The 26,186-nt window shown below is 41.2% G+C and overlaps 1 protein-coding gene across 8 annotated transcripts in view; it reads left to right on the top strand.

Annotated features, from left to right (window-relative positions):
* PRKD1 (protein kinase D1) overlaps positions 1 to 26,186 on the top strand; it is a 285,840-nt gene that overhangs the window by 151,956 nt on the left and 107,698 nt on the right. For 7 of the 8 annotated variants that reach the window (XR_006291603.1, XR_006291602.1, XM_043548865.1 and 4 more), the window contains one exon: positions 5,344 to 5,482. Coding sequence is in view for 6 of the 8 variants with exons in the window: in XM_043548865.1 (XP_043404800.1) it covers positions 5,344 to 5,482 (139 nt within the window). In the remaining 2 variants the exon portion in view is untranslated. Of the gene's footprint in view, positions 1 to 5,343; positions 5,483 to 23,063; positions 23,131 to 26,186 lie in introns of those variants that run through there. The other variant, XM_043548868.1, reaches the window with a different exon arrangement.

Below are 26,186 nucleotides of genomic sequence, written 5' to 3'. Positions count from 1 at the left end.
ATCTCTTCAAATGACAGTATTTTCATGTCTCTGATCTTTTTTGGATGCATTTCTATTCACTCTCATTTCTCCTGCTTTTTAATTGAGAGAGAGTGATCAGTACCGAACACAATATTCCAGGAGATTGCATACTGTTGATTTATATAATGGCATTTGTAATCATTTTCTTTATTATTTTCCATCCCATTCTCTACACATCCTTACAATTGGTTTGCTTTTTTGACAACTGTGTTAAGCTGTTTATATTGATGCCCAAGTCTTTTTCATGAGTGTTTACAGTTAAATACACACTTAGATGGGTTCTAAATTAAATTATTTCTTCCTGTGTGCATTACATTGCATTTGTCAAAATTGAGTTTTGTTGTCCATCCTGTTGCTCATTCATTCACATAGCTTGGTTAGCTTGTGTTTACTGGAGACGGGATGATTTTATTCCCATTGCTTAGGCCCAATAAGATTGAGATAGAAAGTACTGGTGGTAGAATTCTGTGCCAATTCTTTCCCCCCCGCCCTCCAGTTGCCCAGTTCTTACCACTGGTTGCTGAGCAAAGGCACAGGTCTGTTCACACACATGCCAATGTTTGATCTTTAACTATTCATGGTAAATAGGCCCAATGGCTTGTGATGGGATGTTAGATGGGGTGGAATCTGAGTTACTACAGAGAATTCTTTCCTGGGTATCTGACTGGTGAATCTTGTCCACATGCTCAGGGTTCAGCTGATTGCCATATTTGGGGTCGGGAAGGAATTTTCCTGCAGGGCAGATTGGAAGAGGCCCTGGTGCTTTTTCACCTTCCTCTGTAGCATGGGGCATGGGTCACTTGCTGGAGGATTCTCTGCATCTTGAAGTCTTTAAACCATGATTTGAGGACTTCAATAGCTCATGCATAGGTGAGAGGTTTATTGCAGGAGTGGGTGGGTGAGATTCTGTGGCCTGTATTGTGCAGGAGGTAAGACTAGATATCATAATGGTCCCTTCTGACCTTAATATCTAGGAGTCTCTCTCATGTCAGTTACAGTTTGTTATGTGCCATAAATTAATGGTATGGAAATTGTAGATCTACTCAAATTACATACATAAAAAAAGAAAACCTTCAGCTAAAATTCAGCCATAGTTCATAGTCATTTTAGTTAGACCTTCTCTATTGATTTAGTCCTTTGTTTCTTGTAGTACATGTGAGTAATGCTGAACTTTAAATTCACTATTAAATTAAACTATTAAAAGATACTAGTCCACAACCTACTGTAAAGATCAGTGCCGGGTACATAGGTGCTGGAACTCAGAGTGTTGGAGTGCTGCTGTACCCCCGGCTTGAAGTAGTAACAACCACCCAAATACATCGTTTCTGCCTTCAGCACCCCTACTATAAAAATTGTTCCAGCACCACTGACTGGATATCCTTGTGTTTACCATGAAATTCAACAGTATTGTCAATCCCTCATAACCTTGAGTTCGTTTGCTGATGTAGAATTGAACCTTTGATATTAAATTCAGACATTGGTGGCTATATTTTCAAAATTACAAGTTTGGCTCCTTAAAACTGGGAGAGATTTGAAATCACTTATCTGAGATGTTTGTGCTGACAACAACAAAGACTTTGAAAAAACATCACTGATCTTGTAATAAACTCAAGCTGAGTTTACAGGCTTTGAGCTTTTCTGAAAGCCTGTTTAGCTTAATGGGGGTTGTCAGATTTCAAAACTCAAACACCTTTACATAAAATGGATGATTATTACCAAATTAGGGAACATTGTTTCCCATGTTTATTTTTTTCAGTGTGTTCTTTCAGTTATTACAAGTCCTGCAGTGCAGTAGATCATTTTGCCTTTGAAATATTATTTAAAACAGTTTTTGAAAATCTCATATGCAGGGTTTCTGTTCTAAAGGTGTGATAGTTGAAAGATTATCAGCCTGTTTTTTTCCTGTTAAATCAAAAGCTGATGTGCATACATTTGTTTTGTCCCATAAATAAGTATTTAATCTGAAAAAAAGCCTTGGGTTCTGCTGCCATGACAACTAAACAGTGTCTGAAACTCTGCTGTCATGGTGACCTCCATGCCCTCCACTGCATCACACTGACGCCTTTTCTAAAGGGCCCAGCAAATGCAATAGGAGTTCTTGTTGGTGAATCAAGAAGGGCTTTGTCTGAAAAACAATTGGATGGAATATTAAGGATACAAGCAGCTACATATTGTCCTTGTGATTAGTTGCTATTCTTAAGTTAGATGCACATTCTTATTTAAAAGTTGAATCAGTAGCCCTGCTCTTCAATTAATTATATGAAAATAATTGCATGATTTTATTATTCATAGTAGTAATTGTAGTACTCCATCACCTGAGAGCCTAGTGAAGGAGCAGGACCTCGTTGTTAGGTGCTGTCCATAGAACAAAAAGATGGTTGTGCCCTGAAGAGCATGTTGTTATTCCTGCTGGTTGTAATGTATTTGTGAACAAGTTTGAATCATCTGTGGAAAATAAGAAATTAACTGAGTTGTAGACGTTTTCACCTTATGTAACCAGTATGTTATTGATCTCATTATATTCAGTAGTTTTTAGACCAGATGTATCATGCAGTTAGGTCTGGGAGGAAGAAAAAAATCAGAAACATTGGCCTAATGAAGTAGTACTGTGTACTTTTTCACACTGTTGGTACTAGATTTAAACTATTTAAAAAAATGTTAAAAAGATATGTTTGAAGATGAGTCAAATTAAGAAGAGCTTTTTAATAGCTGAGATGAATGCATAACAATGCCGTTTGGTTTCTAGTGTGTTAAGTTTCTAAATTTAAACATCCAGACCAAGATTTTCAATAGTGACCTGGGGATTTTGTGTTTCTCTGTTCTTGGGTGCCAACCTGAAAGGCCTTAAAGGGGCCATGTGATGTTCAGTGGTCACTCGGTGCTTAGGTTGCTTGCACAAACTCTCCTTTTATTCGGTAAGCAACTGGCTTTATATAACAAGACCTTCATAGAGCCTGAACTGAGACTCTGCCTGAGAAGCTCAGGTACAGGCCTGATTTTCAGAATGTGCTGAGTACCCACCATCAGAAAATTCATACATTGGACAGCCAAAAATGGAGGCACCCAAAATCTGCAGTTATTTTCAAATTTTTTGACCCAGGTATTCATATGTTGAAATTAGAGGTTTATGAATTCGGAGTATTTAATTTTATAGGATTAGGGGAAAAATCAAAAATGGCTTCGGGTTTCTCTACACTACCACCTAAATCGATGTAAGTTACGTTGCTTAGGGGTTTGAGCCCTACTGAACGACGTAACTTACATTGACTTAAAGCAGTGTCTACAATGTGCTATGTCGGCGGGAGACGCTTTCCTGCCGACATAGCTTCCCCCTCTCATTGAGAGAGTAATTACATCGATGGGAGATTGCTCTCCCATTGACATAGTGCATCTTCACCAGACAGGCTACATCGGCACAGCTGCATTGATGCAGCAGCGCCAGTGTATTCACTACTGCACTACAAGTCCTTAGTTACGTATATGATCTGTTAAGTACCTTTCAGGAAAAATTCCTTGCTGTCCTTATCTTTGTACATAAGATATGATGCTGCACTATTGAACTCATTGTGAACTTTGCCATTCACATATTAAGATGTAGGATCAGACACCAAGTGCCTAGTATTTTCTTAGGAGAACTTCAAGTAATGAGTAACTTAAATTATCTAAAGCGTTTGAAACACTGACATTACTCCAGCAGAAGATGGCATTTCCTATGAGGTAATAGGAGGCAGCTTTGGATCCCAGAATCAAGTGGGAGTTAGAGTTGGGCAGGTAGGTTGTTTTTATTTTAAAAAATTAAAATTAAGATCTGGAAATGGTGATTCGGATATCTAGGTAGACAGAACCTGTCACTCTCCCTGCCCTGAAAATAAAATTGTAGTGATGCTTTTATATTGGTCTATTTGTGAGCCTCAAAAACCTGCCTTTTTATTATTTTATTCAGGCCATTGGAAACAGAGCAAGTCAAAAGCAGCAGATGAAGAATGGGGCCAAATTCAACTCTTATTTATGCTTGTGTAGATCCTGAGTCATTCCAAATACTTCAGTGAAGTGACTCCAGATTTACACTGGCATAGCCAAGTGTTGAATTTAACCCACAAAGTTGAATTTTGGGTTCATTTGAGCCTTTTGAAGGTAATATGCTTTCTCAGGTGCAACTGAGGAGCAGACTTTGGTCTAGGGTGTAGACACAGATATGCATGGACCAAAGATAAAATATGTATTAAAAAAGGAATGAGGTACCAGGTGTGACTTGGATTTACTCACCTTGACACTCCTCTATGGATTGCAGTAACAGGAGGCTATACTAAGAAGAATGTAAAGGGCCATAATCTCTCGAGACCTCCAGTGGCAGAAACTCTTAGAAGTACAGCACAGCACTGCAAACTCTCACTCTCCAGGAGGACAGTAGCCATCTTTTGCTGCCAGAAAAATTGAGCTCTTATTTTTGAACAAAGTGGATGAGGCTGGCTTGGAGAGAGGCTGATTCAGCCTCCCAGTAGCTTCTTCCAGTGAGATTTGAATGAAGCCCCATCCTGAATTGAAAGGAGGGAAGAGTACCTACTCTCATGCCTAGAATGGAATAGAAGTAGTGGGATGACAGAATGGAGTGCAACCCTCATACCCCTCCAAGCAGAAGGGATGGTTCCAAGAAAATGCCACATGGTAAACAGCATGGAGTTTGCCCCCATCTGTCTTCCTCCTCAGGGCTTTGCTGTGGGACAGCCTCAGGACTGGGTGATATTAATTTGAGGTTTCTGAAGGAAACAATATATGGAGTGAGAAAGGTATGGCTCTATACTGCTGCAACTCATGGCACAGATATGCAAAGGGCTCTGCTTTTAGAATATTTCAGGATTCCCATTTACATGGAGATGAGAAATATCATGAAGGTGACTTGAGTTGAACTCCAGGGGCATCTTTTTCTACTTGATCTAAATACTGGTATTAGCAATAGCATTAAGGGTAGGCTGGAAATCTGTAAGAAAGTTCTGTAGCAGTTGTTGCAAGGGAAGGAAGTATAGAAGAGCCTACATAGGGTGTAGGGGGAGACAGCTCCAGAGCCTGAAGGTGATCTAACTACTGAAGTATTTATAACACGCACATCATAGTACTGATGTGGGTAATAAGCCTCATACTTGGGTAGCTGTTGGATAAGAAATGGTCCATCAGCTAAAAAAAACCATCTACGTAAATGTGTAGCTTTGTCATATGTAAATCTGGGGACAGGTCATTATCAAAAATAAGTGTTAGTTGTGTTAATTATATTTTACACATCTGTATTTTATATTATAATAAATATTCATGGTTGTGTATTTGCAGTTTCCTGAATGTGGTTTCTATGGAATGTATGATAAAATTCTACTTTTTCGCCATGATCCTACCTCTGAAAACATTCTCCAGCTGGTGAAATCAGCTACTGATATCCAAGAAGGAGACCTAATTGAGGTTGTCTTGTCAGGTAAAGTGTATGTTTTCTTGAGGCTTGTTATCATGTTTTGTAATTGTGAACACCTACAATATCTTGGTGTTGGTTAGGTATCTTAGTTTGTTTCATGGATTAAATGCTTAGCTAAAATCTGCCCTCAAATATATGTGTACAACAATTTGAAGTTGTGTACATAACTGAGGACAGAAATTAGCCCTCAATGAATGTTTTCGTGGTATGCCTTTCCCCCCGCCCCCCATCATACTGCATGTTCTCTAACAGCCTGATTTTGCCATAATTTCTGATAAAGCAGCAACATAATGTTAAAAATAAAGGATGAAATTATCTCTAACATAGGTGAATAGTAATAACATGCAGTATACAATAAGGAAAAAAGCTGATGTGGGAGGATAAAAGTCTTCTGTGGAATAGGGTAAAACCAAAACATAGCAAATAAAAAAATACATGAAATTTAGCATGCATTTACATTAAAATTAGCTTAAAATGAGATATATAACATTTGTAGCAATTGTTTAATGTTTTAGTGGATCAAATATACATCAATGGCACAAACCATTATTATTATTACTTATCAGTAATACAGATTTATGTAGGACTATACTTTTGTTTGGCATTGTATGGATTTTAAAACAGTATAGACCCAGCCTCGAAGAACTTGAAATGTAAATTAGGCAGGGACAGAAAAAGAAGATAACTAGCAAACAAAATGGTAGGGAAAAGAAGGCTGAGGTTTAAAACCATCACGAAAAATGAGAGAGCATGTTGTACAGCTAGCGAATTTAATAAATTCTAATATTCTTAAATTATTAAGAAAAAGCAAGCATGCATGCTGACAGATATTATAAATTTAAATAAATAAATATGCACGTTTCTTTGTTCCATTTCCTAATTGTCTCAACATTTGTACTCACTTTCTTGGATTCTCACTCCTGTTTGCTATACAGAAATTGTTCCTGCAAGCCCCGATTCCTAGTCCTCTTTATTTTCAGGTTATGCTTCAAAACATATAGAGTGGGTGTTGCACACTCACTTAGCCTGAGGTTATGAGACTTAGAAAACCAGTCCGATGGCATTTCTTTGCTGGTGGACAGAGAATATTTTGTTCTCTTTACCATAGCATTCCCATAAGGCTATTGCATGAGAGAAGGTCCATTTACTATACCCTTTGCTCAAGAAGGCAAAGATGAAGGCTATACAGCAGGGGTCGGCAACCTATGGCATGCGTGCCAAAGACGGCATGTGAGCCAATTTTTAATGGCACGCTGCTGTCTGCCGGACCCTGGCAGACAGCAGTGTGCCATTAAAATTCCTGCCCGGCCCGGCGCGCTCTTTTCTGTCCCCTGTCCACCGCTCTCTCCTTGCAGGGCAGGCAAGCTTACCCCTCCCCTGCCTCTTTTCCCCCAGCGTGCTGGGTTCCTGCCCCTCCTCCTCTCCCTCCCCGCGGCTAATCAGCTGACGGCCCTTGCTACGGAGGGGGAAAGGGAAAAGTGGAACTGCAGCGCGCTCTCTGCTCCGGGGACCTTGGGGAGGGGGGTGGAATCAGGGCATATCCCCTCCAGCCCCCTGTCGTGAGCCGCTCAGAGCAGGGGGCTGGGAGCACCTCCACGACCCCAGCCCACACCCCCAGCCCTCTGCCCTGACTCCTGCACCCCCTCCCACACCCCCCAGCCCCCTGCCCTGACCCCTGAACCCTCCCCACTCCCCAGCCCTCTGCCCTGACCCCTGCACCCCCTCACACACACCCTCCAGCCCTCTGCCCTGACCCCTGCACCCCCTCACAAATCACCAGCCCTTTACCCTGACCCCTGAACCCTCCTCACACCCCAGCCCTCTGCCCTCACCCCTGCACCCCCCACACACCCCAGCCCGGACTCCGGCATCCCCCACACATACCCAGCCCCCTGCCCTGACTCCTGCACCCTTCTCACACACCCTCAGCCCCCTGCCCTGAGCACCAAATGGGAGCTCCTGCACACACACACACCCCACATTCCCACCTGCACCCCTCACACCAAGTGGGAGCTGCCCAGGTAAGCGCTCCACACCCAAACCTCCTGCCCCAACCCTGAGCCCCCTCCCTCATTCTAGCTCCTGGCCAGACCCTGCACCCCAACCTGCTCCTTCACCCCCAGCCCTGGTCTCAGCACACTCCCACCCTCATCTCAGTGCAGAGAGAGAGGAAGAGAATGGCTAGAACCAGGGAGAAGGTAGGTACCTACTCTGTGTGGACAGGGCCGGGACCCCAGACCGGCAGCGGGCTGAGCGGGGCCGGCAGCCGGGACCCTGGCTGGCAGGAGCCGGCAGATGGAACCCCAGACCGGCAGCAGACTGAGTGGCAGCAGCTGAGCCGCTCAGCCCACTGCCAGTCTGGGGTCCCGGCCACCGGCCCCTCTCAGCCCATTGCCGGTCTGGGGTTCTGGCTCCCGGCCCCTTGCCAGCCGGGGTCTCAGCCGCAGGCCCTGCTCAGCCCGCTGCTGGCCTAGGTGAACGGAACCCCAGGCCGGCAACGGGCTGAGTGGGCCGGCGGTGTAAGATCAGCATTTTAATTTAATTTTAAATGAAGCTTCTTAAACATTTTGAAAATCTTGTTTACATACAACAATAGTTTAGTTATATAATATATAGACTTGCAGAGCGAGACCTTCTAAAAAACGTTAAAATGTATTATTGGCACGCGAAACCTTAAATTAAAGTGAATAAATGAAGACTCGGTACACCACTTCTAAAAGGTTGCCGACCCCTGCTATACAGTAAAGAAGTCAAGATCCAAAGCATTCCTGTAAGTCAGCAAGAGGGCATTCATATTTTCCATATCAGGAAGCAGATTACTCATTTTGAAAAGATGCCAGCTATCCCTGTTTTCTGTGCCATATTTGCTACAGTACGTAATCGCTACAGTTCAGTAAATCAGTAATAATGCTACAGTCAACCAGCACTTAGTCTTTTATTTGGTGTGTAACTTATTCTCTTTTGAAATGCAGACCACATAAAATGCTTTTCAGTTTGCCAAAATTAGAAAAGCAGCTGTTTAAATCTTCAAAAGTAACACCTGATATAGAGCTTTAAGGCAGTAAAGGAGAACTGTACTACTGGGGGGGAAAAATGAAAGTATTAAGGCATTCATGCCCTTACATCACTGGTGGAACCTAATGTCTGTGCACGAGTGTGTGCAAATATAAATAACTCAACGATATTTATGCCAGTTATATGAGTTAAATCAGCAGCAGGCTTGTTGTATGAAAGTAAACAGCCCCTAGGCTTGGTCAGACACTCTTTTTTTCTTTCCCAGTTTGCCACACACCTCCCACCCCTCATTTACTGAGATTCCGCTGGCCCAAGGCCTGGGATTTTGAGACTGACAGCTGATGTCATATAGAGATGTCCTCTTCTGTGTCCAACTAAACAAAAATTTCAGTTAAGCAAAACCCCTGTAGTGCCCTATTATATACCCCCCACAAGAACTCTGCTCTACAGTTCCTGACAATATTGATCAGGTTTATGGTTTTATCTAGTTTTGCTTATGACCAGCGTTAGCACTAAGATTGATCTCAGCTAATTACATTTGTTAGTCACATATGAATTCTAGGTAATTTAAACAATTGAATGTTTCCCCTTTACAAGTGCAGGGAATGCATTGAACAGTGTAACTGCACAGTGTATCCTGATTGGAAACAAAATTAAAATAGAAAATTGAGAATGTTTAGAATCTCTTAGTAGGCCAGTGAAGAAGTTTGGCATTCTTATGCTCTGAGAGACTGAACTGTGAAAACTGCTAGATCTCAAATGAATATGCAAAACCCACAGCCACTCTGGCATCTGCAATGTGATATTGCATGAGAAGTGAGAGATAAGATCTTTGTTTTTTAAATACATAATTTATGTAAATTAATATACCCGGCTGTTGTTAGATGTTGGCTGCTTGTGTGTGTTCTTTGTGTGCTGTCCCAGCTCTGTGCAGATAATTGGCGCAGTGGATCTTGATCGAATTGCTCAATAACCACAAACTCGGTTCATAGCGAAGGCACTTGGTCAGGTTTATTGACAACGAAGCACGGTCCCAATGTCCTAGCTCAATGGTTACAGTTAAACTAACACATGTATGCCCGTTGGAATGGACTGGCTTAGTTAATGGTGGGACTTTCCATTATCTCCTAGGTCAGCCAAAGACACTTCCTCTGAAACTTCATTTTATACCCCGATACAAATAAGTTATATATTGCCCCCTGTTGTGGGTTGTTACCGTCCATTACCTTGTACATGTTGATTTGATCAAAACACCTCTATCCATCACACGATCATACCAGGCCTTTGATACAAGGGCTTATGTCTCAGGCTCTCTTCCTACTACATTTCCCCCACTTTTTGTCTTTTTTATGGGGAGGATGTTTACCCATCGTCCCGGAAAAGCATAATGCATTGACTGAAGATGATCCAGTAGGATAAACACTGTTATGTGGTCACCTTACTTTACCATCCATACTTCATGCCCCATCTGTCCCATAGTCTGCACATTCCCTCGTACGACTGATGGACAGATTTCATTGTCCAATTATTTTCAGTCCCTTATGGTGGACCTAGGAATGTTAGGCCCGGGACCATAACTAATCTGTGGGGTCTAGAGTTGTTCTTTGATAACTTTTGGGTGGCATGAGGAGGCCTTTATATTTATTTAATTGGTGATCAATGAGAAGGGCTTTGGTGGATGAGAAGAGCTTTGGTCAGGATTATAAGTGTATTGTGCTTATACCTTATAGAGCAGTATAGGTGTATATATGAGCATGATCATGAATAGATAAATACCAGATATATTTCCTATATAACTTCTGATAAATGATAATATATGAATAATATGGATAGTTGACGTTGCATGTAGCAATCAGAGCAATTAATGTTATGGCTTGTATTTCCATCAATATTACTGTAAGTGTCCTGATTATTGGATATAGACTAACATCCTTTGGAATTTCCCATCAAGGAGTTTCCACCTCTCTTTGCACACTTTCTACTTCTTCTGTTTGTTGTTGGAAAGATGAGCTATGGATATTAAGTCTTCCTTGGTTCTTACCACCAAATCATGTATGTCCAATTGTAATTGCTCCACTGGGGGAAACAATTCAATTAATAAATCTTGTAGGTTTCCAGGAGTAGTAGTAATTTCCGTGGCAGTGCTGACGCTACTTGTTGGCCAAAAGGCATAGGTTCCAATTTGAATTGTGCTAGTGACTTCCACACAAAATCCTGTATTGATTCCGGGACAAATTGTTCCATGTATGGAAAAATTGGAATATCCCAAAGCATATACCACATCTTGTATTTGTACCATCTGATTGGCTAATTCTTTTTGTACCAATTGAGCCCAGCCTCTTTTTGTGTTATTGGTATCAATTGTTCACATAGCCACCATCCATTATATTTTGTGCAACAAGCCTGATTAATTTCCAAGCCAGTTTTAGTTACTAGGAGCACAGTGGGATAATGCTGTACATAAGTATTATTTACCAAAGTTCCCACACTGTTGGCATAGAACGCCTTGACTGGATCTTGCATCCACCTTGGGATGGCCATCATGATGTGAAGACTTTTGCTGTCATCATGATCTAAACTTGAAACCTTATCAAATTTAGCAAATTGCAGAAACACAGGAGCAATATTATTTACTCCTTGCTCCTGTATTTGTTTTAAAATGGCTGTGCGGTCTAGTACTTGTGGCCAGTTTTGTAATTGTAATAAACTTTGTTTGATCATTTCAATTACTCTGTCACAGAGGCCACACAGACAACTGCCAGTGAAACATCATTCTTTTCCATGCTGTTAATAATTGACAAAATAGTAGAATTCAGGTGGCTGAACCCTTGAGCAATTGAATGTATGTTGTCAATGGTAATTGCACGTTGATCCAGCAATAGACTGCTAATGCCTCCTCCTGTTTTGACTGCCTTACCTATCCCATTAACAATGCTGTTTATTTTTAGATTGCGATTTTCGATATCTGCTGAATTCCATATGGACATGCCAAGACCTGAACCTCCCAATACAGTGCCCACAAGACCTCTCTTCTTTCTCCTTTGCTGTTTTAGTAAGGGATTTTGAAAACCCTTCCAAAATAGCAATTGAATTTCAATTTCTGAATTGAACCAATTTTATATTGTTGTGGACATTGTATTGGCATGGTCATACTAGCAAAATTTAGTTTTATTGGTATATATATCCATCCCATATTCTCTACCACATACTCTGTGGTAGGGTTCGGGAAGAGTCCTGATGCGGGCCAAGGTTGTAGGTTTGGACATTCCATTGATGAGATAGTGTCAGTAGTGACGTGAGTGGTTGGGGGTAAGGTGGGAGTCTGAGTTGGACAGGCTCCTTCACATACCTGTACATGATAAATGCATTTCCTAATTTCTGAGGCCATGGTCCAAGTTCCTGTGTATATACCCTTATCTTCTAGCTAAATGTTCTTTATATAAATGGAGGCACTCCACCTATCCTCCAGGTTAACAAAGGTGATTCTATTTGACCATAACCCATACGTTTTAACAATTCCTTTGATATAACCAATTACCGTGTCACCCGCTCTGAATCAATAAAACAATACCTCTGCTCTTTCCTTTTGTATGATTGAATGTTGTATGGAAAAGCTAGGTTATCCCCTACCAGGCCCATCAAGTGGTAGTGCATTATTTGTTGTGTGGTTAATAAGGCTCGTGTCTCTTCTGGTGTTTCTGTTTTTTGTTCCTTAATCTGTGTAGATTCATGGTCAGTGGATGCCTCTCAAGTATATTACTAGAACCGGTATTAGGGGATACAGCAAGGGTAATAAATTGTTCACAGTTAACCTCCTCATCCACCTTCCAACAACCATTATACTGTCTCTGTGTCTCTTTGGTTAAAGTCAGTTCTTTTTCAATTCATCATTTGGTTTTACTAAATTGTTTTGTGGGAATATGCTGTGCCTGGGTTATGACTCCCATACTCACGCCCAGACAATCTGTATAGCCACAGGTGATTCTCTAAGGATGTGTTCCTCTTCTCGTTTCCCTTCTGTTTCACACACCAATTTTAAAACCATTCCGGCCGGACAGGTTTGGCCTGCAGCAGCCAGCGCAGTAGAGTTACTTGGAATCTGCATCAATAGGTTTCTGGCCATGGGATGTGACTGATGTATCTTCTTGGTATCTGACAGTCCTTTTGCCTTTTGGATCATGACCACTACACCCAGTCTCCATATCCAGGTTGGCATCATAACCTGTGAAAATATAAATCGCTTCTCTCTCTCTCTTTTTTTCCCCCAAAGGAACTTGGTCAGGTTTATTGTCAATGAAGCACGGTCCTAATGTCCTAGCTCAATGGTTATGGGTACACTAACACATGTATGTCTGTTGGAATGGACTGGCTTAGTTAATGGCGGGACTTTCCATTATACCCTGGGCCAGCCAAAGACACTCCCTCTGAGACTTCATTTTGTACCCCGATACAAACAAGTTACGTATTTCCCCCTGACGTGGGTTGTTACCACCCATTACCTTGTACGTGTTGGTTTGATCAAAACATCTCTATCCATCACACTGTCACCCTGACCTTATCTTTAGGAGTGGTCAGTGTGTTCTTGTTATCTTTGAGGGTGGGAGGTGTTCTGGTACCATCTTTCTGGAATGTGTTTGTGTGAGTATCCTGTGCCTAGCCTTTCTTAGGACTGTGTGTGTTTTTGCAATATCAGCCCTGTTCTTGCAGGTTCTGTGAGCTCACAGCCTGTCTCTTGCTAACTTTTGCTTTATATTAGCAAGGCTTGACCACTACTTTAGTTCAGGCCTCATACCAGGCCTTTGATACAAGGGCTTATGTCTCAGGCTCTCTTCCTACTACACCTGCATTTCTATATTGTTGTACAGTGCCTTGCATTCTGAGGCCCCAATCTGTTTGAGGTCTCTATTATTATTAAACATTTATGTTGTTGTAGTGCCTGGAGGATTATATGTATTCCCCTCAGGCTTAATCATAGAGAGAGATCCATGACTTGAACCTGGGGGACTCTGTGCTCCAAGAAAAAAGTGTGAATATTTTATGAAAGATTTAGTACTCTGAAGAGAAGATCATTTTTCTCAATTATTTCTTCATTTTGCTTGCTTTCATTGTGTTACTATTTTCTTCCATCATTTCTCAGTTTTACTTGTAAATAGGGCTCAACCTACTTATTCCTTAGCTAGAAAACTCCCACTGAAGTTTAAACTAAGGATGTTTAAGGATGTGAGCTAGGGCCCATTTTACATGTTGTGTGTGTTTCACATATAATGCATTTATTTACGTGAATCAAACTTCATTCATCTCCAGTTCTTGGCAGTTCTGGTCTGTGACAATGGATCCTGTTTCATTTTCTTGTCCTATGTAGCAGTAGTGCCTCCCTTTCTTTCAGCTGCTTTTAGAGGTCTTCTGGAAGCCAGGAAGATGTTGCCAGCACCATACTCACCAGCCAGCAATCCAATGACTACCAGCAGGTGCTCTGAAGTCTGTAGTTTGGGAGCCTCTGGTTTATGAAACCTTAAAATTAGTGTTAATTTTCCTGTCTCTGTGTGTAAATACACATGTATATGTAGTATAGTATATACTTTTTTACATTTTTTTATGGCTGTAATGTTAGCAAGGCTTCCAAGGAGGTATTTTTAACAGCTCTCAATGCTGGCCTCACTTTAGAGAAACCAGAGTTAGGCAAATGCTTAACACTTTTGAAAATAATGCCTCCAATGTATAGTTCATACCCATTTTCAGCATTCATGTCTGACGGTCAGCATAGGGTACCTGTTTCTGCTCTCTTGAAAACAATGGCAAAATGACCTCAGTGGCAACTGGCTGGGTTCTAATTTTCCACCTGATGGAGAAAACTATTGTAACATGCAAATGGTGCCAACCATTAATTGGCTCCTGAATCTGAATATAGGCCAGTCTTTTAAAGATTTATCAGGAACAGTTTAAATGGCAACAAAATTTGAAAATCAATAAATGGCTTCACCCAATGGCTATACATACCGTATATTGGTTATTAGTAATTAAAATTTGCTTCAGGCTTTTTGTTTTGTAGCTTTTATCTCTGTGGCAGTTTAGTATTTTCCACAAACCTTAATAATTACAATTTAAATTAGGACTTGGCTTGAAAACATGTGAATAACTATTTCATACATTGGATGTGAAAAGTTACCTTATTAGATAAATGCAACTAGTAAAGAAAACATGCTTTAGAATGCTTTCAGCAGTTCTGAGTGTTTTTGGATGGATCGGGAAGGAGGGGAGTCTATCATAGGCTTCTCCATGGGATGATGGACTGTTTATACTTTCTCTCCCTTCCTTTCCCTTCCCTCCAGTTTACAAGGTTGTGGGCCATGACAGGTTGTGAGGCACTATTGATACTAAAAAGGAGGCTATTTTTCATTTACATGTTTAATGCTTTAGTTTTTCAGAGGCTGAAAATATTTTCAGTTTTATTTGCTATTTTTAAATTCTGCTGTTGATGGACAGATAAATAAAAGTGAGCAGGTTTGATGGCACATGCATCCTCTTCTGTGTGAATCCTGCTGGCCAGGCCCACAGAACAGGCCTGGGTATGTGTAGCTGGGCCAACTTTTGCTGCTCTAGTAAGGAGCAACATGTACCTTCTCAATGCAACATAGGCCCTATCCAGTTTAGGGAACAGGGAGAAGGATAAGTGTCACATGATTATCAGGGCATGTCCCCTGGGGGACCTGGTCTGCAGGCCAGTATGGGTATAGAAAAGTTATCTTCCTCACCTTGTGCACCTGCCCTAAAGTTTGAATTTTTAGGTCAGTGGGCCACAGATTGAACTAATTTATCTCCTTAAAAATTTCATGCTATATTTTCAGATAATGTATTATCAGAATTTTCTTTATTTTCAGAAAGTGGTGTGGTCTAGTATTTTGAAAGCTGAACTGGGAATCTGGAAACCTTGGCTTCTATTACTGACTCTGCCCACAATGACTCTGTCTGTGGCCTTGAGACAGACTAAGTTTTCACATCTGTAAACTGGGCCTAATGTCTGCCTACCTTGCCAAAAATTTGTGGAAGTTAATTAGAGCTGAATCAGCCCTTAGTAGGGCTCTTCAGTGACTACATTCACATTGGTGGCTATATCAGAGGAGCAATACTTTTGGGATGGAAGAAGTCTGTTGTAATGGGGTGGCAGTTTTAATACATGATAGGGCTCCATAGAAGCCTAACTTATGTAGGGTGCCCTGGAGAAGCACTGAATCAGTAAATCTCTCAAGACCCCTTACTTAACCACCTCCTCAGCAAACTCCACCCACTCTCTGGACTCTGCTGTCCAGTTCTGTAGACACAATTGGTCACACTTTCTGCCTCTGAAAGGCTATAGCCTGCATTCCAGTGGAGAGAATAGGGGGTCCGTGTTTGTAAAGTGTTTTGAACATGAAGTCCAACATATTTTACGTTAACTCTCCCATAAATGTAACTAATGAATGTCTGGAAGAATTCTCAGCACTCTTACATTCCTGGCCTGTATTTGACTTTCTAAAAATGTAATTATCCAATCCACTGCCATGTTCCTATTAATGAGACCTTTAGAAGGGTTGGCCTGTAATTCAGTTTCAAGTTCCGCAGAAGAGGTTCTGGTCTGTCTACTTGCTTTTCATTTTGAATAATCTAGTAATCATCTAAGCAGGAATAACCACCATCTTTCCTTCAGATGGCATAAATGGAACGTGTAGCCAGTCTGTGTTATCTCTTGGTTTTCTGGCAATTATTGTAGCACAAGAGTGTGTGAGGTGGGATTGAGTTGAGGGCAAAAACACATGATTCACAAGCTCTAGGTGGGCCTGTTAAGTGAGGCATAAATTTATCAAACTTAAAAAATCTCTCCTCACTTCTGTTCTCATATTTCTTAGCATTCTTATCACCCTTTTCTCTCATTTTATTATGTTTCTTAGGCAGATGTGATGCAATAGCCTTTGGGCTCTCTTAGACTGTTCTGATGTGGTGGACTAAGACAGACTGTGTAAAACCAGAAACTTCCTTCAACTCAAAACACTCGTTGACACACATTTTGGATTCTGGCAGTCTAACTCTCCTCCTTCCCTCAACTCTCCCAAGAGCTCTAAGATGGGAAGGAAGATGAACATCCTAGGATAATAGTTCTCCAACTTTTTAATTCTGTAGAGGACTTTGTAAGAAGGATCTTCACATAAACTACCATGTTTCCCAAGCCCCAGCTTCTCTATCATATACTTGGTCTACATAGGTACCAGAACAAACCACCAAAAAGATATCTTTAAACCATTGGTGGCCAAAGGGTCCTGATGATCCATGAATTCCACTCTTAATAAAAAGCAATGGGAATTTTTGACAAATGGAGTTGTGTTATAAGCTAGCTCTTATCGAGAAATGGTCTTTATCCTTCATTTTATGCCTGACACACTCGTCAGCGCTCCTTCAGGGAATTTCAGAATTTTGCTATACAGAACTTCTCTAACTGATCTGTACTTTTCTTTCTTCATGTAAAAATGACATCTCAGTGAACTTGCACACACCGCTTAAATATCCTAAATGCCGAGCACAGATGAAAGGAACCCAAATAATCAGGAGACAAAAAATGTATTTATTTAAAATATCACTTTTTTATTGCCTAGACTCATTTTATATTTTCAAATACTCAAATCTATCAGATAGTTTTCTGTTTGAAATATCTACACTTTGACATGTCCCGTATGAATACTGATAACAGTTTTAAGACAATTTTGCAGTAGGATGGGTAATCAGAAAAACATTTCAGAAGGTTTATTTGAAAAACATTTTTGTCTTCTCATACATTCTGACCTTTAGTTCCTCTAGAGAAACATAATGCATCTTTGAATGCTGTTCTATAAATTTGAATAGGCATTTATTCTTAGGTGTTCTGTCTTTTCTGGCATGTAAAATTACAGGGTTCTTAGATAATATCAAAAAAAGTAGAAAGCTGTAGGAGTTTTAAAATTTTGTTATGTCAAACAGGGAATACATTAAAACTTAATTTTTTAAAAAAGTTAAAAATATATCTGCTGGGCAAATTGTAAGAATAATCACATCAAAAGAAATGGAAAAAAGTATTAAAGTGTGATTTACCTAAAATATAAAATCTTACGTCAGTGCTGATACACCATAAAAATTTTGATTGTCTCAATTCTGCCTTTGGAGAAATACAGCTACCATTGCATATTGGATTCTTAATATAATGAGAGTAAAATGTGAGACATTTTAAAAAAGAAATCCTTATCCCCCTCCCCCAATTTGGAAGGGAAACGACTCATAGTCTATCAGGTATTCTTTGCAAACCTTCAAGAGAATTTGTCTTTAGTGCTGGCAAATGTAATTGAGTTTTCTTTCAGTACCATTTTTATGTCTGATTGTCATATTAGGTCATATGAAAGAACACTGCCTAACAGGCTCCTTCACAGTAGTTAGAAACATTAAGTCATACTCAGCAATATGCACTTAATGTGCCAGTATGATTTATAGAAGAAGAACCTGAACAAGGAAAAAATGCATATTCAGTATGCTTACAATGTTAATGACAGTATAGTGGTGACAAATATCACGCTGCACATCTGTGGACACCATGCCTTCTAGTTATCTGAGCTAATGTGATATGATGTGAAAATTCATAGTCCACACTGAACTGGCCAGAAAATGCCACCATTTGCATTTTAGCATGGGGCCCGGGTCACTTTCTGGTTTGAACTAAAGTAAATGGTGGATTCTCTAATTTGAAGCCTTTAATTTAAGATTTGAGGACTACAGTAACTCAACCAGAAGTTATGGGCCTGTTGCAGGAGTGGGTAGGTGAGGTTCTGTGGCCTGCAATGTGCAGGAGGTCAGATTAGAAGTTCATGGTGGTCCCTTCTGGCATTAAAGTCTGTAGTTTAAGTCTGTTACACAAACTAAGTTAAAAACAAAAATATTATTAAGGCTGCAAAGTTAAACACTCAAAAGTTAGGAAATGCCAGGATTAAGGTTGCTTGTGCAGTCTTAATTCAGCCCCTGTTTGTGTATGCATTATGATACAGTCTTTAATTACACGATTACATACTGTGTTTTCCCTGCCTCATTCAGTGCACCGAGTGGATGGTGCTCACTTAATGGGCAGCTATTCAATATTTTGTTTTCTCCTGATTGTTTAATACGTGGTCCCAGGGCTTATTTACTGCACACTATTGAAACTGTGTGCTGCAGACAGAATTATTAATTTTCTCAAGGGCTTTTCTATGATGCTCATCACCATAATAGCTAAGTCCTTCACAAACATTAAATTAATTTATCTTCATAACACCTCTGTGAGGTAAGGGGATAGTATTAAATGATTAGGGGCCTGGAACACATGACTTATGAGGAGAGGCTGAGGGAACTGGGATTGTTTAGTCTGCAGAAGAGAAGAATGAGGGGGATTTGATAGCTGCTTTCAACTACCTGAGAGGTGGTTCCAAAGAGGATGGTTCTAGACTATTCTCACTGGTAGAAGATGACAGGACAAGGAGTAATGGTCTCAAGTTGCAGTGGGGGAGGTTTAGGTTGGATATTAGGAAAAACTTTTTCACTAGGAGGGTGGTGAAACACTGGAATGCGTTACCTAGGGAGGTGGTGGAATCTCCTTCCTTAGAAGTTTTTAAGGTCAGGCTTGACAAAGCCCTGGCTGGGATGATTTAATTGGGGATTGGTCCTGCTTTGAGCAGGGGGTTGGACTAGATGACCTCCTGAGGTCCCTTCCAACCCTGATATTCTATGATTCTATGAATCTTTGGAAGTTCTGCTTTACAGGACCCTGAAAGAATAACCTCAAGGCCTCTCAGCAAGTTGACTGGAGAAGTACAAAGGCTGAAACAATTAGATTTCTTTAACTGTAATGTTGGAATCCATTATTAGCTCTTTGAAATTATATGAAGTAAACAGTGTTGCACACCTTGTCTATCATTCATATTATTCCTGAGTTTTTCAGCTAAAGTGTTCCCTCACCTTAATTTTTCTTCTCTACTTCCCTAGAATTTTGATCTTTTCCTTTACAGCTATTTACTACTGTTGCCCTCTCACCTTCTCAAAAGCAAGGATGTGGGTAGAGGATCTGTGCTGGAGGTAGAGTTAGTTGGAAAACTCCCCACCTCCCATATGGAACTTTGAATATTTTTGACCAAAAAAACCAACACACACACACCCCCCACATTTTGGGCCAAACCTTTCACTAGGAGGGTGGTGGAATGCGTTACCTAGGGAGGTGGTAGAATCTCCTTCCTTAGAAGTTTTTAAGGTCAGGCTTGACAAAGCCCTGGCTGGGATGATTTAATTGGGGATCAGTCCTGCTTTGAGCAGGGGTTTGGACTGGATGACCTCCTGAGGTCCCTTCCAACCCTGATATTCTATGATTCTGTGTGCCTCAGTCCCCCATCTGTAACATGGAACTAATACCTCGCAGGGCTCTTGTCAGGAGAGCTGTATTCATGACAGCAGGGAGCTCAGATGCTACAGCAATGAGGATAGATTGATAGACAAGCTAAGACACTCATCCTGCAACCAACAGGTAGTTTTGCCTGAGTAAGGAGTACGGATTCGGGCCCATATGTAGCAAAGGACACAACAGGCTTTTATTCTCTGTTTCTGCTTTCAAACTCTCATTTATATAAATTGCAGGGCGTACTGGATTGAGCACCTAGATCCATTTACTCACCAAGAGCCAACAGGGTAAACACTCCGTTAATAGAGTCGTGGGAAGGGTATGGCTGGACAACTCCCACCAGCACTCATATTGTGCCTTAAGCTCTTCAGCCTTCAGCTGCTAAGTAAACAAAAGCCTCTCTTTGGACAATGCACCATTTAATGGTCTGCCGGAGAGCTAATCTGAGCAGGAGATACTGTGAGGAGTATAGCAAGACAGCTCGGGATGTCAGCGTCTGCTTGGTGCTGAAAGAGGTCCAGGGTAATTGGAATGGAGATGAACTCTACAATGGGAGCATCATCTACGAGGAGAGGCTGAGGGAACTGGGATTGTTTAGTCTACAGAAGAGAAGAATGAGGGGGGATTTGATAGCTGCTTTCAACTACCTGAAAGGTGGATCCAAAGAGGATGGATCTAGACTATTCTCAGTGATAGCAGATGTCAAGACAAGGAGTAATGGTCTCAAGTTGCAGTGGGGGAGATTTAGGTTGGATATTAGGAAAAACTTCTCGTTCTCACTCCTGGCTTTTCATTTAAAAGATTTAGGTTGACAAAGCCCTGGCTGGGATGATTTAGTTGGGGATTGGTCCTATTTGAGCAGGGGGTTGGACTAGATGACCTCCTGAGGTCCCTTCCAACCCTGATATTCTATGATTCTATTATCCATATTTTACAGATGGGGTGCTGAGGTTCAGAGAGATTTAGGTCAAAAGTATCCACTGATTTTGGGTGCCCAAATTCAGATGCCTATGACCTGATTTTTCAGCGTACTTAAAGTTATATAGTACTTTATATTTTCAAAGCACTGTTCCCATTGTTTTCAGTTGCAGCTCTGAGTGCTCAGCAGTTCTGCAAATTAGACCCCAGCTTGAACACCCAGAAAATGAGGAATACACAATTAATGACCATTTGTGAAAAGTTTTGTTTAAGTTACTTACCCAACATCCACAGGAGCTCTGTGGCAGAGGCAGGGATAGAATCCAGTTCTCCAGGGCTGAATCCAGCTGCCATAACCAGGAGTGAAATCATCCCTTTTCTTCCTGCAATCCCCTGCCTCATTCACTGCACACCTTCCAACTTCTGCAACAAATGAGGCAGGGGTCATAAATACAACAGCCTCCTTCACTACACAACCCTGATTCATCCTCAGAGTGGTCCATTGTTTGCACTGAATGATGCAGTGATCCTAGGGAAAAAGTACTATGCAATCATTTAATTAACAACAGCTGTGCATATGGACAAGGGGACTGAATTAAGGTTGCAAAGGCAATCTTATTTCTGGCATTTCCTAAGTTCTGAGTTCTTGACTTTGCAACATTATTAATATTCTGTTAACATTTTTGTGTGTTTATTAAAAAGTGAACCGAAATTCCATCATATGGCATCATATTGATACCCATATAGGTCATCTGTAGGATTAGAACCTTTAGAGCTACCATACAGACCTCTGTCACTTGAGCTAATGGAATAACTGATAGCAGGAGTTGGTTGTCATCCTCTATGTGGAGCAGCACAAGATGAGGATGGGATGCTTTGCCAATGGGTTTCATAGATATTTGCTGACAACAGATGAATGGCAGGACCCGGGAATCTTGGTTTCCATTCCAGGCTGTAGAGAGGAGTGTTCTCTGGTGGGCACAGACTCCTCTGCTCATTTCCCCCAAGTGTGACCCCTCTCCCTCTTCTGCCTTATTTCCTCTAACCTGTCCTTTTCCCAGTTCTGTCTCGTTCTCACTCCTGGCTTTTCATCCCAGTCCCCATCTCCTTGCCCTGCCAATCCCAGTTCCCTTCACTCTTGGCTTTTCCTCTGATATGTCTTCCTTTTCTTCCCTCCCCCAGTTCTCTCTCCCCAGTGGATCCCAGTCCCAATCTTCCTTCTAGGTTTCCATGTCCAGTTTTAGTATCCCTACCTCCTAGTCCCAGTTTCCTAGCCCAGCCAGTCAGTTTCCTCCCTAGCTATCAGACCCAGTCCCTGCACCCCCCAGCCCCTTCTCCCAATCTATTCCTCCTATCCCTATAGAGGTCCAGTTCTTGTCCCCTCTACATTTGAATCACACAGCTTCCCCCTCCACACTACCTGGTCCCTGCAGGAAGTTTAAGAGCACAAGAAAGACAGTCTCGTTGCTATCAGTTCAGCTGCCCAGGCTCAGCACACCTTGCAACCGCCCAGAGCTGTGATCACATGGACAGTCCTGCTCAACTCCAGGCAGGAGCATAATCAGTGGAGACAGAATTTTGGGGGCGGAGGGGGGGGGAATCTGAGGCTTTACTGAGCATCTGCAAAAATGCAGGTTTTTCCCCAGAGGCGAATAATGTGGCCAAATTTGGGCACATTTTCATGGGAATAGCAAAAGGTACATCCCTGACACAAAGGCCACCCCCCTAATAAAATTTAAGTCTTTGCTTCCAGGCAGAATGGTGCTAGAGCTTTTCATAGAAAATGGTGTCAGAATTTTTTAACACAGCAAAACAATGTATTTGTAACTAGCCTCATTCTTTGAAATGGCTAAACCATTTCCCCTGAAAGTTCTCTTCCCCACACCCCCAAAATCAGCTTGAGGCAGATACTTGTCAGGTAAAAAATTAGTCCAAATGGTTAAAGTTTGGCAAATTTAAAAGCAACTGACTACAGGGTTTTATAATGGGAAGTGTTGGGTATCCTTAATAATGGGCGGTGCTACCAGCCACACATATAATACACAAAGAAGAGATTATATATTGCAATCTAATTTTTCTTTTTTGACAGGGTCACTGAGCTAGTGGATGAGCGGTGAAGGAGTAGACTTCAGTTATCAAACTGTGAAGACATATCAAATGGTGTCCCTCAAGAGTGTGTCCTGGCTGCAGTACAGTTCAATATTTTCATTAACAATTGGGATGATGGAGTAGAGAGTATGCATACAAAAAATTATGGATGACACCAAGGGAGGGATAGCAAGCATTTGGATAAATGGGAGGATTGGTATGAAATCAGTAAGATAAAATTCATTAAAGACAAGTGCAAAGTACTACGTCACTTATGAAGGAAAAATCAGATGCATACATACAAAATGGGGAATAGCTGGTTAGGCAGCAGTACTGCAGAGGAGGATTTGGAAGTTATATTAGATCACAAATTGAATGAGTTAACAATGTGGTGCTGTTGTGAAAAAGGCAAATATCACTCTGTGTGTATTAATAGGAGTAAGACTTGGGAGGTAATTGTTCCACACTACTCAGCACTGGTGAAGCCTCAACTGGAGTACAGTAACTCCTCACTTAAAGTCGTCCCGGTTAACGTTGTTTCATTGTTACATTGCTGATCAATTAGGGAACATGGTCATTTAAAGTTGCGCAATGCTCCCTTATAATGTCGTTTGGCAGCTGCCTGCTTTGTCCACCGCTTGCAGGAAGAGCAGCCCGTTGCAGCAAGCTGGTGGGGGCTTGGAACCAGGGTGGACCGGCAGCCCCCCTATCAGCTCCCCACTCCCCTAAGTTCCCTGTGCAGCAGCCGCCCAGCAGGCTATCAACTGCTGGCAGTTCAGCTGTCCCTCCCCTCACTGCCGTGTGCTGCTCCTGCCCTCTGCCTTGGAGCTGCTCTCCAAGCCTCCTGCTTGCTGTGGGGTGTGTGGGGGAGAAGAGGAGGGCTAATGTCAGTGTGTCCCCCTCCCTCTTGCTCCTGCACCCCACTTACCCCATCTCCATAGAGCAGGGGGACACACGACAGGGCTCAGGATGGAGGGAGCTTCCTAGCAGCAGCTGTGGTCTCAGCTTGCTGATTAACTTAACAAGGCAGTGTACTTGAGTGGGTCAGCGTACTTAAAGGGGAAATGCGCATCTCTCTCTCTCTCTCTCTCACACACACACACACACACAGTGTGTGTGTGTCTCTGTCTGCCATGCTGTCTCCCCTCCCTCCATTCCTGCTGCCTTGTAGAGTTTGAGGCTACATTAACAATGAGTTAACTCTTGAGGGCTCAGCCAATTGCTAGTTCATCATTTAGCAGTAAGGCATTCCCTGGAAAATATCCCACCCTCTGACTTCACCACCTCAACCAAGCTTCACAATCATCATTGCTGTGTACAGTATTAAATTGTTTGTTTAAAACGTATACTCGGTGTGTGTGTACATATATAGTTTTTTGTCTGGTGAAAAAATTTCCCTGGAACCTAATCCCCCCTATTTACAGTAATTCTTATGGGGAAATTGGATTCACTTAACATTGTTTTTCTTAAAGTCGCATTTTTCAGGAACATAACTACAACGTTAAGTGAGGAGTTACTGTATTGTGTCCTATTTGGAGCACCACACTTTAAGAAAGATGGGGAGAGAGTCTAGAGGAGAGCAACAAAAATAAGTGGTTTAGGAAACAAGACCTTAGTGAGGAAAAGTTGAAATAATTGGTTATGGTTAATCCAGAAGAGAGAAATCTGAGGGGGGAGGGGTATATAAGTGTTCTAATATATAAAAAATTGTTATAAAAAGGGATGGTGATTAGTTGTTCTCCATGTTTGCTGAAATAGACAGCTTAGTCTACAGCAAGAGAGATTTAGGTTAAGAATTAGGAAAAAATTTCTAACTATAAGAATAGTTAAGCAATGGCACAGGTTACCTGTGGAGGTTGTGGAATCCCCATCACTGGAGGTTGCTAAGACCAGGTTAGACAAACATCTGTCAGGGCTGATGTAGATATATTTAATCCTGCCTCAGCGTAGAAGGATGGACCTCTTGAGATCCCTTCCAGCCCTACATTTCTATGATTCTGTGATCACATTTAATATCATGTGTATATTTCTGGTATTATGCAGTCTAGAGTATACATGTCTTTTCACAAAAGTAAAACTAGGCAAAACATTTATGGTTCCAGTCGGCCATTAAAACTTCCAAAAATAATGGTGTGTGAGAAATAAATACCAGGGGCTAAAACCATCTCTAAAAGTCCTAAAGGGTGCCTCTAAAAATATTGTAGTAATAGTTCCTTAACCAATGATCCTACTGAAATCAGAAAATCACTTGCTTGAAACCAGAAACTATTGTGCATTCTCTCTTTTAATGTGCACATGCTGGCTGATTGCTTAGCTATTTCTCCTTTCTAAAGACAAAAGAACATACCTTACAGAGTTCCCAAGCATTGGAGAATGTTGCCAACTCATTCCCTACTTAAGAACTATACTAGAAGTCTCTTTTTCTCAAGAACATGGTTACATTCCTGTGGGGGATGTGTAGGATCTTAAATTATGCTAAGGAATTTTCATGTATTGCATTTATTCTGAGCTAAGGTGCTTACATGTCAGTAATCTCTAATTCATGATGTTAGGGCTGGTTTCTGTATTGATTTAACTATGCCAGTTTAAGAACAGATATAGTTAAATCATTACAACCCTTTAGTGTGGGTGCCGTTATACTTGTATAAAGGTGCTTGTATTTGTGTAGCTTATTTCAGTAAGCTATACTGATATACATTCCTTTTGCCAGCATAACTTGGGGGGAAGGGCAATTGCACAAATTTCTGAAGCAATATCTCTATTGGTACAAAAAGTGTGTTTAAGTTACTTTTTTATTAAATTTTAATTTAATGTGTTAATTTTTAATTTTAACTTCAGTTTTCCATAAGGCACTGGTATCAGCTATTTTAAATCTAGTTTCTACCCATAACTGCTGCATACCTTAATATATTTGGAAAGATACCACTTATGAACCCTGATCAATAGCTCTAAGCCGTTAAGACCCCTAAGTCCCACTATGGGAGCAAATAACTCCAAGACTCTAACAATTGGACCCTGATAGAAGACACAGACCAGTTGAATCTACTGTAAAATTACCCATTTCCAGAAAAGAATTAGGCTATCATGCACAACACCCTCATATGATTTTCTCCACTGGTGCAACTATTCATTGAGATTCTCAGATTTGATCTGAATTTCAGAAGTGAATCCACTCCCCCACACATCTTCCTGAAAGTGACTACGAGCTTAAGTCTGCATGCACCACAACAGAAGACTTTTATTCTTCTATTTTCTAATATTTTCTGTCATTTT

This window comes from Chelonia mydas, chromosome 6 (assembly GCF_015237465.2).
Source record: "Chelonia mydas isolate rCheMyd1 chromosome 6, rCheMyd1.pri.v2, whole genome shotgun sequence".
Classification (NCBI taxonomy): domain Eukaryota; kingdom Metazoa; phylum Chordata; order Testudines; family Cheloniidae; genus Chelonia; species Chelonia mydas.
This window is presented reverse-complemented; position numbering and strand designations above follow the sequence as displayed.